The sequence below is a fragment of the Coturnix japonica genome, chromosome 1 (assembly GCF_054131305.1).
Source record: "Coturnix japonica strain WE chromosome 1, WE-NBRP24, whole genome shotgun sequence".
Classification (NCBI taxonomy): Eukaryota; Metazoa; Chordata; class Aves; order Galliformes; family Phasianidae; genus Coturnix; species Coturnix japonica.
The window spans coordinates 175,255,322-175,268,738 of record NC_140663.1 but is presented as its reverse complement, the minus strand read 5'-3'; the positions used below and the strand labels follow the sequence as shown (position 1 = coordinate 175,268,738).

General features: G+C 41.4%; 1 protein-coding gene across 22 annotated transcripts in view; it reads right to left on the bottom strand.

Moving 5' to 3' along the window:
* TENM4 (teneurin transmembrane protein 4) overlaps positions 1 to 13,417 on the bottom strand; it is a 1,507,827-nt gene that overhangs the window by 39,196 nt on the left and 1,455,214 nt on the right. For all 22 annotated transcript variants that reach the window (XM_085509480.1, XM_032442260.2, XM_015852440.3 and 19 more), the window contains 2 exons: positions 11,487 to 11,641; positions 7,310 to 8,187 (listed from right to left, as the gene is read on the bottom strand). In XM_085509480.1, the coding sequence (XP_085365606.1) occupies positions 7,310 to 8,187; positions 11,487 to 11,641 (1,033 nt within the window). The remainder of the gene's footprint in view (positions 1 to 7,309; positions 8,188 to 11,486; positions 11,642 to 13,417) is intronic.

Genomic DNA, 13,417 nt, shown 5'->3' with positions numbered 1-13,417 from the left:
GAGATCTTAGCCGCGTATGAGGGGGTTCGGGCTGCTTCCGAAGTAGTCGGGACTGAAACACAGCTCCTTTTGGCACCTCGACTGCCAGTGCTGAACTGGATGTTCAAAGGACAGGTTCCCTCCACCCATCATGCTACCGATGTCACCTGGAGCAAGTGGATTACGCTGATTACACAGCGAGCGCGAATGGGAAACCTCAATCGTCCAGGAATCCTAGAGGTAATCATGGACTGGCCTGAAGATAAAAAGTTTGGAACATCACCAGCAGAAGAGGTATCACGTGCTAAAGAGGCCCCACCATACAACGAATTACCAGAAAATGAAAAGAAATATGCCCTATTCACTGACGGATCATGTCGCATTGTAGGGAAGCATCGCAAATGGAAAGCTGCTGTGTGGAGCCCCACACGACAGGTTGCAGAGGCCACTGAAGGTAAGGGAGAATCAAGTCAGTTTGCAGAGGTAAAAGCTGTCCAGCTGGCCTTAGATGTTGCTGAACGGGAGAGGTGGCCAATGCTGTATCTTTATACTGACTCATGGATGGTGGCAAATGCCTTATGGGGGTGGTTACAGAGGTGGGAACAAAATAACTGGCAACGGAGGGGAAAATCTGTTTGGGCCGCTGAACTATGGAAGGACATTGCTTCCCGAACAAAGAATATGGTTGTAAAGGTGCGTCATGTGGATGCACATGTGCCCAAAAGTCGGGCTACTGAAGAACAACAAAACAACCATCAGGTAGATAAAGCTGCCAAAATTGAGGTGGCTCAAATTGACTTGGACTGGCAGAATAAGGGTGAATTATTTCTAGCTCGATGGGCTCATGAGACCTCAGGTCATCAAGGAAGAGACGCGACATATAAGTGGGCCAGAGACCGAGGGGTGGACTTAACCATGGACGCTATTGCGCAGATTATTCATGATTGTGAAACATGTGCCATAATTAAACAAGCCAGAAGGATGAAACCTCTCTGGGAGGAAGGGCGATGGCAAAAGTATAAATATGGGGAGGCGTGGCAGGTTGATTATATCACCTTGCCACGATCTCGCAGTGGTAAGTGTTATGTACTCACTATGGTAGAGGCAACCACTGGGTGGCTTGAAACATACGCAGTACCCCATGCTACTGCTCGAAACACCATATTAGGTCTTGAGAAACAAGTCCTGTGGCGACATGGCACCCCAGAAAGAATTGAATCTGATAATGGGACACATTTCAAAAATTCTCTTATAAATACTTGGGCCAAAGATCATGGCATTGAGTGGATTTATCATATTCCCTACCATGCACCAGCTTCTGGTAAAATTGAACGATATAATGGGTTGTTGAAAACTATGTTGAAAGCAATGGGTGGTGGAACATTTAAGCACTGGGAGAAGAATCTGGCAGAAGCCACTTGGTTGGTCAATACTAGAGGATCTGTCAATCGTGATGGTCCTAGTCAATCTAGCCCCCTACACACTGTAGAAGGAGATAAGGTCCCTGTTATACATGTAAAGAACATGTTGGGAAAAGCTGTTTGGGTCCTTCCAGCTTCTGGAAAGGGCAAACCTATCCGTGGAACTGTCTTTGCCCAGGGACCTGGGTGCACTTGGTGGGTAATGCAGAAGGATGGGGATGTTCAATGTGTGCCACAAGGGAATTTGATGCTGGGGGAATGCAGTCAATAATTTTATGTATCTATATATATATATATATATGTTTGCATGTGTAGTGTATTTTAGTTATTATAGTTGTACATTTAGTTATGTTACATGCAATTCTACTATTTAGCTATCACAATTTTACATACGTGTATATATATGTATATATATGTATATATTAACCATGATGTAATAATGTAGAATAAGGGGTGGAATGTCATGGTTTTGTAATTTTGTAATTTTGCTATCAGTATTCCACATCATAACATCATGTCAAGTATGGATACTTCTGTTGAATGTGCAGTCCACAGAAGAAGACTACATATCCCAGAGAACAACAGGAGTAACAATAAGTCACGGGACCAGGACTCTATATAATCTCGTTCCCAGGCTGGAGTGCCCTCCTTCTTCTCTCGAACTTCTCGGAGAGTGGGAAGCGTTCCAGCCGTGTCGCCTAGAGTTCACAGTAGGCCTCTCGGTTTTCGGAGACTCTCTCTCTCTGTTTCGTTCGATTTTGTTAGCCTTAATTATATTATATTGTGTTATCTTGTATTTCGATATCATATTTAGTAAAATAAGTTTTTCCTCCTTAGATTGTCGCTGTTTTATCCCACTCCCCTTTTCCCCCTCCTTTCCGGGCCCCGGGGGGGGGTGTGGGGTGGCTTCCCCTGTCACGGGCATAGGTAAATCTAAGTAACCCGTGACAGAGGTCTCTTTCAACTCAAGCTATTCTATGATTCTATGATTGTGGTTCTATGACCCTGAAATTTTATGATAACAGGTTCTGGTTCCCCAGTCCCTCAGACCAGAGCATGGAACACCAACTGCTGCTGTTGTGTGGCAGCAGTTGATGCTCTGATCAGTCCTGGGGATACCAGGAAACCATCCAAGCTCTGTCTCTACTAAACAGAGTCTGTTGTTGTGGGTCAAAGCTTCCATTGCCCCCTGTTAAAAGGCCTGGTACCACATAACCCACTGCTCTCCAGTCAACCCCAAGACAGTTCTTGAGAAATCCATGAGAAGGTTTTGAATTTCTCGGCTTGACTGCAGTGATGTTTATGTATTTAACTCTGTGTTGGAGGAGATGACATTCAGAACTAAATGGACACACAAAGGACCTGTGTGAAAGAGCCTCATCTGGGTTACGTAATGCATAGAAGGTTGACTTTGGCTTAGAAGGAAATTGAATTAATGTACACTGATACCATCTCAATGAGCTAATCAAGATAAGAGCCATATTCTTGATTTAAACGAATACAGTAAACAAAAACCCCAAAATCTGGATTCTGCAGTAGAGATAAAACTGCTGACAAGCCATGTGAAGGCTGGTAGTGATTATTTCATGTCAAGTGCAAAAGCAGCAGCAACCAAAGTGGCCACACAGCATCCTTTGTCTTTGACCTGAGCTGAACAACAAGAAGCTGTTAACTTGGCAGAGTTTCCAGACCCACTTCCTTTGCCACTGATTACAATGTTACAGGCTGAAAGGGAAGGCAAGTCTTTAATCCATTTACTGGATAAGCTGATTCGTAGGGCATTAATTGATGGTGAATGTCAAGGTACTAAAAACCCTCAAAGAAGTCCTAAATAGGCCTTTGGGGACAGGTTAATTACTGGAGGGAATTAAATCTCACTCTCAAAGGAAGGAGAAACTGCATGCCATCAGGTGCTGAACTTTAGTGCTAAACCCTATAAAGCAGGATTGTCACAGCAAGCATTGGTGAAGGAAGTGGGCATGAGAGAGCTGCAGGTGCTGCAAGCAGGTCCCCTTCTCCTGCTAAAATGAAGGGCCAATGTGCCAATCTCAGCCCTTGGAGGGGCTGGATTCTCTGGTATGCCTTTGATATAAGCTTCCAGTAGCAGGACAACACATTCCTCCTCCTTCTCTCCTCTCTAGAGTCATGCCAACATGCCTGTATATCACAGGTCTTCGTAGCTGTACAATAAAAGTTGAGAAATGATCTGCTGAGAGCACCAACCCAAAGAGAACTAGGGATGCTGGATGTATACATGTGTAATGTTGTCACTCTTGCAACACCACTGCTCTTCTGTGGTGGTGTCTGGTTTATGATCCTCCACAGACAGAGTGGTAAAGGTAAATCTTACAAGGGTGTTCTTCATGGGGCCACTGGTGCAGTGTAAACTTGCCAGCTGAATTTATGGTTACTCTTAACTTTTAAAGCAGTGGTGTCCATCCCGTCTGGGGCTATAAACAACCATTATCTGCAGAAAGAACCATCAAGCTTTTCCTCAGAGTCAGGTTTGATGTCTTTATTTCCTTGGCCACAAGCAAAACGGAAATGTGAGCTTCACTTTCCCCCTTAGCCAAGCTTGAACAACACTCAGAGCACCTTCCAGTCGCTCAGGATCACAGGATTTCTCTAAATCACTTAAACTTCCAAATTTCCCTGAGTTCTGATATAGAGACCAATAACCTGAAGTTTGAACCTTTTGAACATCGATTTGTTCTACATCATCTTCTTTGGCTCCTTGTGTATCAATGGATTTACATTTCAGCCTGCCATGCCTGAGGTTTGAGTCTGACTCATGCACCTTCTCTCTGGTGAAAATAAGGAAGGCACCCAATAGTCATGATTTAAGATACCAAGAAATGGAGAATCTACTGCTTCTCACACTTGGCTGTTCTACCACTAAGCTAATCTCAGCCTTAAAAAATGACACCATCCTGTCAGCTTTCATGTCTCTGCATTTGGGTTCTACCTCACGCCCTTCTCCTGCCTTTCTCTGCTAGACTGAGAGCTGTTCTGTAGGTGAGCTCTGTGCTGACATGCTGTGATCTACACAATTCCCAGTCTTCACTGTGATAAGATAAACAGATCCAGCTGTTCTCGTTCACCAGCATAAAGCATTTTCTCCTCATGAATGCATTTTTTGTACATTTCTCTGAGCACTGTTCAATTTTCCCCATCCTTCATAAACTGAAAACACCAGAACAGACACTATTAGTCTCATCACTGCTGTGCAGTGAGAAAATCAGCTCCCTTCTATTCACTGCAAGTAGAGTGCAGTGAGTAAACATATGCATTTCTTTTGTCCATCCAAACAACAGGTTGGGCAAATTTGCCACGGAATTAGGCTGAGAGATCATACTGAATGGCTTGGTGATTTGATCACTGCAACTCCTGAGAGCCAGTGCTCAGATGTGCACCTTCTTGTGTAAGAACATATTATGCTTAAACGAAACTTATTTTATCAATAAATATAAGTATCTCACATTTATTTACTAATCTTATTTTTTACAGATAATGCATGCAAAATCTGGATAGAATCAAGTCCTGACAATTCACCCTAAACAACCACTCTCTGTGATTCTCTGCTGCTGACTCCCCTTCCTGAGAATGCTCTTAAGCCTTTTAATATGTACTTTTCACAGTTGGAAAGATGGGGAGACTGATCTGTTTCACAAGTCCCTTGCGGAAAGGAGAGGAGAAGATGAGGAGAGGTGGTTTCCAGTTCAAGCATGGAAAATTTAAGCTGAGCATATAAAATGCCTTCCGACAGTAGCAATAAGATAGGTAAAGACTTTCTTATCACTAGCAGTGTTTATGAATATCTTAGATAGCTTTGATAGGATCCATTTGAACAAAATGTAGACATCTGCAGTGTAAACATCTCTATCTGAGCTAATCATTCTGGACTACATTTACAGAGAAAAACTTTCAGCATATTACCTGTCTCACCACATCCTAAAGCTGATACATGATATAACTCATTCCAAACTCACCTCAATAGTGAGTGTTTCTCTCCACTGCCTACAAAGGGAGGTTGAGGTAACTAATTCAGATATAGACTTTTACCCTGTAGCTGTATGAAGTTACATCAGAATCTGTCAGGAACAGTTAAATAGAGATAACTGATCACAGGTTTGGATGAGAATCTCTGAAGACACATTTCCACCTCTATTTTCAGTGATGCTGAGCTATCACATAGTGCTGACTTGCTCTAGACAAGATTTCCATAGAGTAACCAATAGAGAATATTGTCTTTCATTTAGCTCTGAAAAGCTTTCTTACGACTCCTCTGAAGTGCATAAGAGGACCAGAATGATGACTTTCACAAATGCTTTATTTTGTTGGATAGCAAGAAATAATGGATTACTGTTATAAATGTATCCACAGAGTAAGCTGGATTTTAGCTACTGACTCATTTTATCTCCTTTACGCTTTCAGTTACACTTTTAAATAAACGAATATGTTTTTGGTATAAATTTGACCACTATTAGCTGTAATGTTTAGTTTGCTTTGCTGTCCATGCCTACATCTGTTTCCAAGCACAGGAACTATTGGATTCTTTGCAAAAAGAAAACGTCGCCTTGATTTAGCATGATGATCCTGATAGTATAGCAGGTTTTCAACCCTAAAGAGAAAAACACCCCGTCTTTACACACTAAAGCCTTCCTCAAGCAAAATCAATGTAAGAGACGGAAGGGTATTAACTTTGATTCACTGAGGAATATTGCTGTAGTAATTGCAAGCAGAACATTGATGGAATGCAAATAACTTTTCAAAAGATTCATCACAGAGTTTCCATCAGTTCTTTTAATGGCAGGAGCAAAGAAACTCAAAACTGGGCCTGGAACATTTTAAAGAAAGAGCCAAAGCAAGTGCATGTATAATACAATAATATTTAGGACTAGCTTTTAGGAGCAGCTTTCCTTCCCTGAGTCTCTTAATTTTTTTTTCTCCCAGTTTTTGTCTTTGTAATCTTGGGAACTGTCTATTCCAGCCAAATTGATCTTCTACAGTGAGTGTGTGATTACAGTATCTGGATGCTTCCATATAACCATTCAAACCATTTGGGAAATGGTTCCTAAGAGGGACTGTTTTAAAAGGCTAGAATTTGAGAATAAAAATGGAACTAAGGAAGAGTGGGGTGGCTCCTCAACAGCAGGATGAATCTGTAGACCATCCTTCTAGATGTCTTATTTGATTTCCTATTTGACATTAGAATTATTATGTCTTCATGCTATTTATACGCAGAGGACTGCTAATAATAATACAAAATCAAAACAAATTTTCAAGTCACTGACATCTCTGCTTTTTTTTCAGTCCATCCTGTCTTCTCTCTGCTCAAAAATTCATTGGGCAGGGATGGTCCTCAGCAGCTCTGAGACTATTTTTTAAAGCTTAGCGGGGCCAACTATAACAATAAAAACAGAACAGCCCATTAATTACAGAGCTGTTTTCTAAGCAAGCTGCCATTAGTCATCATCAGCAGTCATTTTACATCAGCCGCTTTAAACAAACACAGAAAGACAATAGATCACAGAAGTAGGTGAAAAGCTGAGATAAAGAGGATCTGATAGAACTTCCACTCTTCCAATGCTTCCAAAGCTGAGCAAAATTCTCTGCCATGCAGCCTATATTTCTAGTCCCAACTATAGTTAAAGAGAACCAGGTGTCTAAGTTCCTTAGGCGACTCAGAAAAATTCAATATAAACTTTGTGTGAAGTTGATTTTGTAGGGAGAATTTATTCAAATTCTAACACACAGCCAATTGGATGTTTTTGTGTGATCTAACATTCCCTGTTCTGAGCATAATATTTGAACTATAGTCTTGTCAGGGGAACTGAGAATCTATCAGCTTTACATGGATCTGAGAACACAGCATGAAGACAGCTGCATAATACTCAAAAGATACTTACTCGTAAAAAGTTGTCCAGCCATTTTCATTACTTTTGGTGGCAAGCAGACCTGAGTTGCCATGGTAAGTCATCATGGCCACTTCATGACCCTGTGTGGTTACACTCTTGAGTGCGCTGTTGGTACCAATTGTCACCCAGTAGACTTGGCCATCGGGCACGACCAACCAGAGGGGCATCCCCGTGGAATCTCTTCGGATATTGACTAAGTTGCCATTGTTGTCAGTGATCAGGGTTATATCTCCATCTCCAGAATAAGTAAAATTGTAAAGATAATCTCCAGTGGTAAGGCTCTGAGTATACAGGTGCTTACCGCTGGTGTCAAACAAGTAGAGTTCCTGATCTATGGGTGAGGATAACTCATACATATTTTGAGTGTTGAGGAATGGTTTGTTTTTCCTTATAAAGCGTATTCGGATATTTCCAAGATCAGCAACGTACAGCTCTCCATCTGCACACACTGCAAGGGAGGATGGAGCATTCAGTTTGGCATCCTTGGCGTAGCCATCATCCCCCGAGAAGCAGTCACAGTTAGCATCATTCTTGCAGTCACAGCTGCTTGGTGCACCGGCAACGAGAGAAATCTCTCCATTGGTGGTAACCTGCCTGATGCGGTTGATCTTCTTCTCATCAGTTTCAGCAATATATAGGACCCCATTATGTGAGACAGCCAGGGCAGTAGCAGATTCCAGGGTGGCGTGTATTGCCACCTTGCTAAGGAGAAAGTGGTCCATCCCTGGGACCTGGCAGTGCATGGGCCTCCCTGCCACTATGCGCACTTGGTGGTTCTCAGAAATCTGTAACACAACATTGTTGTCTAGCACATACAGAGAATTATCCATCGGGTTAACTGCCAGATCCGTGGGCCACTCAAGACGAACCTTAACGGCAAAAAAAGCACAAGGAAATTATTACAATGAGATCTTCATTCAATGTGTGACTGATACAAATCAATCTCAAGTAAGGAAGTTTTAACAAAAGAAAAAAGGGAGAAAGGGTAAAATAAGCACAACTGTTTGTCTATTACTTTGTGTAATGGCACTCTTTGGATTGACAGAGTTTGGACCTGAGAGCAGAGACCTGAGTCTGGGAATTTGGTTGGCTAAGTGTCGTAAAATCAATCAGTCAAACACAACAACGATCCTTCTACTGAACAGTTCTACAGACAAGTGGCCCAGCTCCTCTCTGTAAATGACAGAAAACTGGCAGCTGTGTCAGCATGTGTACAACCACGTTATAACCACCTATTTTGTGCTTGGTGCTGCAAAAATGCAAAATAGCAAATCACTTTGAAATTTGGGCTATTGCGCTTTGTAGAATGGAATATTTGTATCTTTACAGTGTCTTTTACTGAAAAACAAAAAAACAAAAACACTCAAAACCACAATAAAGCGAAGAATGGTTTCAAGTGACACATCCCAGTTATACATTCATAATTTATGGTCACAAAGGCTGGTAACATCATGAGTGAGTGAGTGCTAGAAGGTCTCTGTCTCTAGCTCTATTTGTGCAAGATGCTCTCCTGTTAAGAGTGACTACTTTTTTAGTTGTCAGTCCAATACAACTCAGGGTCTCTTTGCCTCTCCTCCCCATTCTTCCCCCCCTTTTTCTTTTTTAAAGCCAAAGCAGTAAGATGACTATTTGCAGGCATGTGAAGGGGAACTGGAAATGAACAGCTTTAAATAATGCTCCTGGTCACCTCCAGGAAGACTTTTAAACATCTTTTCTATGAGCTACAAACAAACAGCTATTCTAGTTGTGTGTTGCCTTTCAGTCAGCCAGGCAACTCCAAGTCGGAGCAGGTGGATTTGATATCTACTGGTTAACTGAGATACTGGCCAGTTTGTGCTGTTCTCCCCACTTCTTTTTGTAATTTGTTAATTTTAATTTTTATTTTCTTTTGTGTAGTCAATGGCATGATGCTGTGACTAAGAGCTCTGGGAAGGGCACGCACCAAGCTGTGCCATTACAAAATGCCCCTCTTCCTTTGCTGCAAATTTTCTTCCACCCTCCATCTTGGTTGTTTCATATTCTTGGTGGCTGTACGTTCTTGATTGTCTGAAGTGACTAAATTAGGGGTATTTTGTGTCCATAAGGTAGCAGGCTTATTGGAAAGAGGTTCCAATAAGAACACGTTCAAGCCTAGTGCATTGTCCCTCATTGTGACTTGTGGAGCAAGAAGAGGCCAAGAGTCATACTTCATATTCAGCCTGTAGCTGAACACATTTGCCACAGCCATTCTTTACTTTTGTTGCTTCCATTCATATTTAAATTCTTTTTCACCTTCCTTTTATAAAACAAACAAACAAACAAACATTGGTTGCAGTGTATTCAGTTCATTATGCCTTCTAGTGGCTGGGCTTGTGAAGCTGTTTCCTGGCTAAGCAGTGTGCCAAATTCTGCCTGGTCTGATTCTCTTCACAAAATCTCTTTTCTTTCCTCATCTCCTGGCCTATTTTAACCCTTTCTGTGGTGAAATATTATAACCCTTCAGTAACACACTTCCCCATCATTTCCAATAGTCTTCCAACAAACTCCTCAGACTTGAATTAGCATAATGAGCAGAGTTTATTTTGAACTGACTGCTCTTAACTGTTCTTAAAAAACACTCCATGTCAACACTGGCAGCCTCAGGGTTTTACCCCTTTCTTTTTAATTATTATTATTTTTAATTCTTGTTTTTCTTGGTTCTATTTGGGAAACTTTCAGACAGAGAAGACCCTTCTGGCCACTGCATATGATGAAAAGCAACTCCTGGTAGAGGTTTTGTGTTGTGTTGATTATTCCTTTATTTATTCATTTTTTTCCTTCATTAATCTTGCCTTTGGTACATCTATTCAGAACACAACTGGTTAATCTGTCCATGCCAGTACAGGTTTATCTAAGAATGGCTCCCATCACTTTATAACAGAAGAAAGAGACTATAGATGATACATTTTAGCTCATCTTAGAAACATTAAATATGACATTGTTTGGCACAGAAACCACACAACTTGCCCAAAAATAATTGTTAAAACTTGAATCCACAGTAGCCTTGCGGTAACTATCCCTGAAGTCCAGATAAAGAAAAAAAAACATGCCTGCAAGATGAGAAACCTACTACAAAATGGCCTTTAACCATCAAAATTTGCTCCTGTAGAAGGCACCAGAGCTTTTAAACTCATAATTTCAGCTTGTTCATAAATTGCAGATGGTGGGAAACGGTTGCAAAGAAGCAAGAATAATCTTTTCAAATTAGAAGGAAAAACAAGAAGAACAGATTCCACATGGGAGCACAGAAATTATCTAGGTAGCTACAAAAAGGAAACCCCACTGACATCTATTGTGGCTGAATAACAGTACTTAGCCCTCCAGCTATGATCTGTATTTTCATAAGAGAGGGTAACGTTCCTCTAGCCAGGCAAATCACCAGAGGCTCAAAGATTTCAAAGGGCAGCATCTCTAAACTGGCACAATTTGACAGGTTGGCCAGTGCTCCACAAAACTGAGTGCTGGACCGTAACAGACTTCTCTCCTCCATTATCCAGAAGCAAAGCAATCATCAAACTGAGATTTCTTTTTCTCTCTCCTTTTCCCCTCCACCTTTAAGCAGCAGGACTAAAAAGCCCAGCATGATGGTAGCTGCAACCAATTTGCAATCCGATGCAATTCAAGATTCTTGTTTTCCTGCTGTTGCTAATTTTGGCACCGCAGCCTCTGATCAGTATTTCCTAGATGTTAATTTGTTTCAGGCCTAAAATTGCGCTGGGCCAGATCAGAAGGCAAGGATGCACTGTAAAAAGCAATGGTTTGCTATGCTGTTATAACAGAGCAAGGCATATCCCCACTAAGATGAGTACTGTTGCCTGGTCTTTTTAATTTAAAATAACACGTTCCTTGAGGAGTGAGCCTAATGAAACTTGCTTTCCCAGGAATCTGTGCCTCACAGCTGGTTGGAAGCTATGAATGGAGTCTTAAAATCCATCTCTCCAGAAATTCTCTGAGTTCAGCCAATTAGGTCTTCCCTTCCATCTCTATAGGATTTTCCTTTTTGACCCAGTCATTTTCATACCACAAAATATGCAGGGATATAGTTCTTCTCATGTCTCTTTCTCAAATTTGTGGAGGCACACAGACATGTAGATAAGGTGAGAGCATAGGATTCTATTTGGTAGAAAACCAAACAAAAAGGTTGTCTTACCTGAGAAATGTCCATGACAGAGTCACAGCTGAGAGGTCGAGCAGATGTCAAGTCATTGGAACCCAATACTGTTGAGATGATCCCATTCTGATCGATCCTCCTGATCATAGTGCCATCTACAAAGTAAATAAGTCCAAACTTGTCTACGGTGATGCCTAGGGAAGAAAAAAGTCAGTCAGAAAGGAACAGCAACCTAAAAATACGTGATGAATGGAAGACAGCGTCTGGTCTGACCCATGAAAAAATAAGACTGCAGTTTGATTGGGAACAATACATTTTCTGGCATTCAAAAAGGATGAGTTGGAAACACAGAAGTCCTGGATACTGGGAACTCTGAAGCAGTACCATTACACTGAAGGCACTTCAAATCCTTACAGGCACATAAAGCAATTTAGAAATCCCTGGAAAATATGGAAGAGGGCATGGCATCCAGCAAAACCCTGAAAAGGTTTTCTAATAGTTGTGTGTCTGATATGTTCAGAAACATGATGCCTAGCTCTTAATATGCATATCAAGCCATGAGTGTGAAAACACCACCCTAGTGTAATGTTTCAGAGATAGGGAAGAGAACACCTATGTAAGACTCAACAGGTCAAATGCCAGGTGACTTAAGTGTGGAAGGGTTTCTCCTGGAACAAGCCCACCAATTAACAGTAACTCACCTGTTTCTGGATATGGCCAGGTGAAATATAGTGATATAAATCTCACTCAGCCCCCCCTCTGCCAGCACGCTCCTATCACTGGATTTGAAGTCTGTCAACAACAGTTACAGACTGCTGATTCTTGTTTCCTTCCCTACAGATATGTGCTATTTCCCTTCCCCCCTAGGCGTCATTTCTGAAGTACTTGTTATGTTAGCACAACCTCCTTTAATCCTCTTTATCCCAGGCTAGCCATACTCTGCATCTTTCATCAGAGGATTTCATGGTGCTTTACACTTACTAATTAGACCTCATAGCAGTCTGTGAGTGTGATCATCTTAATTTTACATATCAGGAAAATAAGAGATAAAGCAATTTTCACAAGGTCATGGAGAGTACTCATGACTAAAGCAGGAATAAGAAGTTAAGGGCCCCATTCACCTCTCTTTTATGCCAGTATAAATTAAAAATAACTCCGTGGATACTAATAGAGATGTTCATCTCATCTATCCCACGGTAGCAGAATGCTGTGTGGCATAATATTTGAGTATCTCCAGACACTCAATGAATGTAAAGGAACAGTAAAGTAAAAGAATATAGAAGCCTGCAATGTCCTTTCCTATCCAGATGAAAGTTCTGCTTGGAATATATGAATATATGAATATCTGGATCCTTCTGCTTGGTTTCTTTTGCTAGCAGAGTAGCAATCACCTGGAAAAACAGTTTGCATTATGCATATAAGCAAGTATCTGGAGCTCTTTCAATCAGCAGAGAGAAATACCTATTTCTAGGGTGCAATGTGTATCACCCTAAAGCAGATATCCATGAGAGACTATACGAATCCTTCTAGAAGCACCTTTTCTCTCCTACACATTATAAAAGAAGACCACAGTGAATATTTGAAATATTTCAAACAAGGGACGTGATTTAGTGGGCACGGTGGTGACGGTTTATGTCTGGACTAGATGAACTTAGTGGTCTTTTCCAACCTTTAGGCTCCTATGATTTTGAAAGGAAACATTTGTCTGCAGACAGATAAAGTCAGTGACACGAGTCCCCTCTACGATTCTTTTTTTGGCTGTCATCATGGTGATAGATATGATGGAAAATCTGTTCCAGATAGAAAGACTTGAGAGAGCTTCTGAGAAGCGATGAGATCTTGTGCGTCTCCAAAATGCTGTTTAGCAGCCAAATCTCCTTGCTTGAAACATTTACTCTCAGACTTTCATCCGCTGTGAGGAATGCTGTGAAGTACACATGCAGCAGTTCACAGATTAAAAGTTTTTGCCC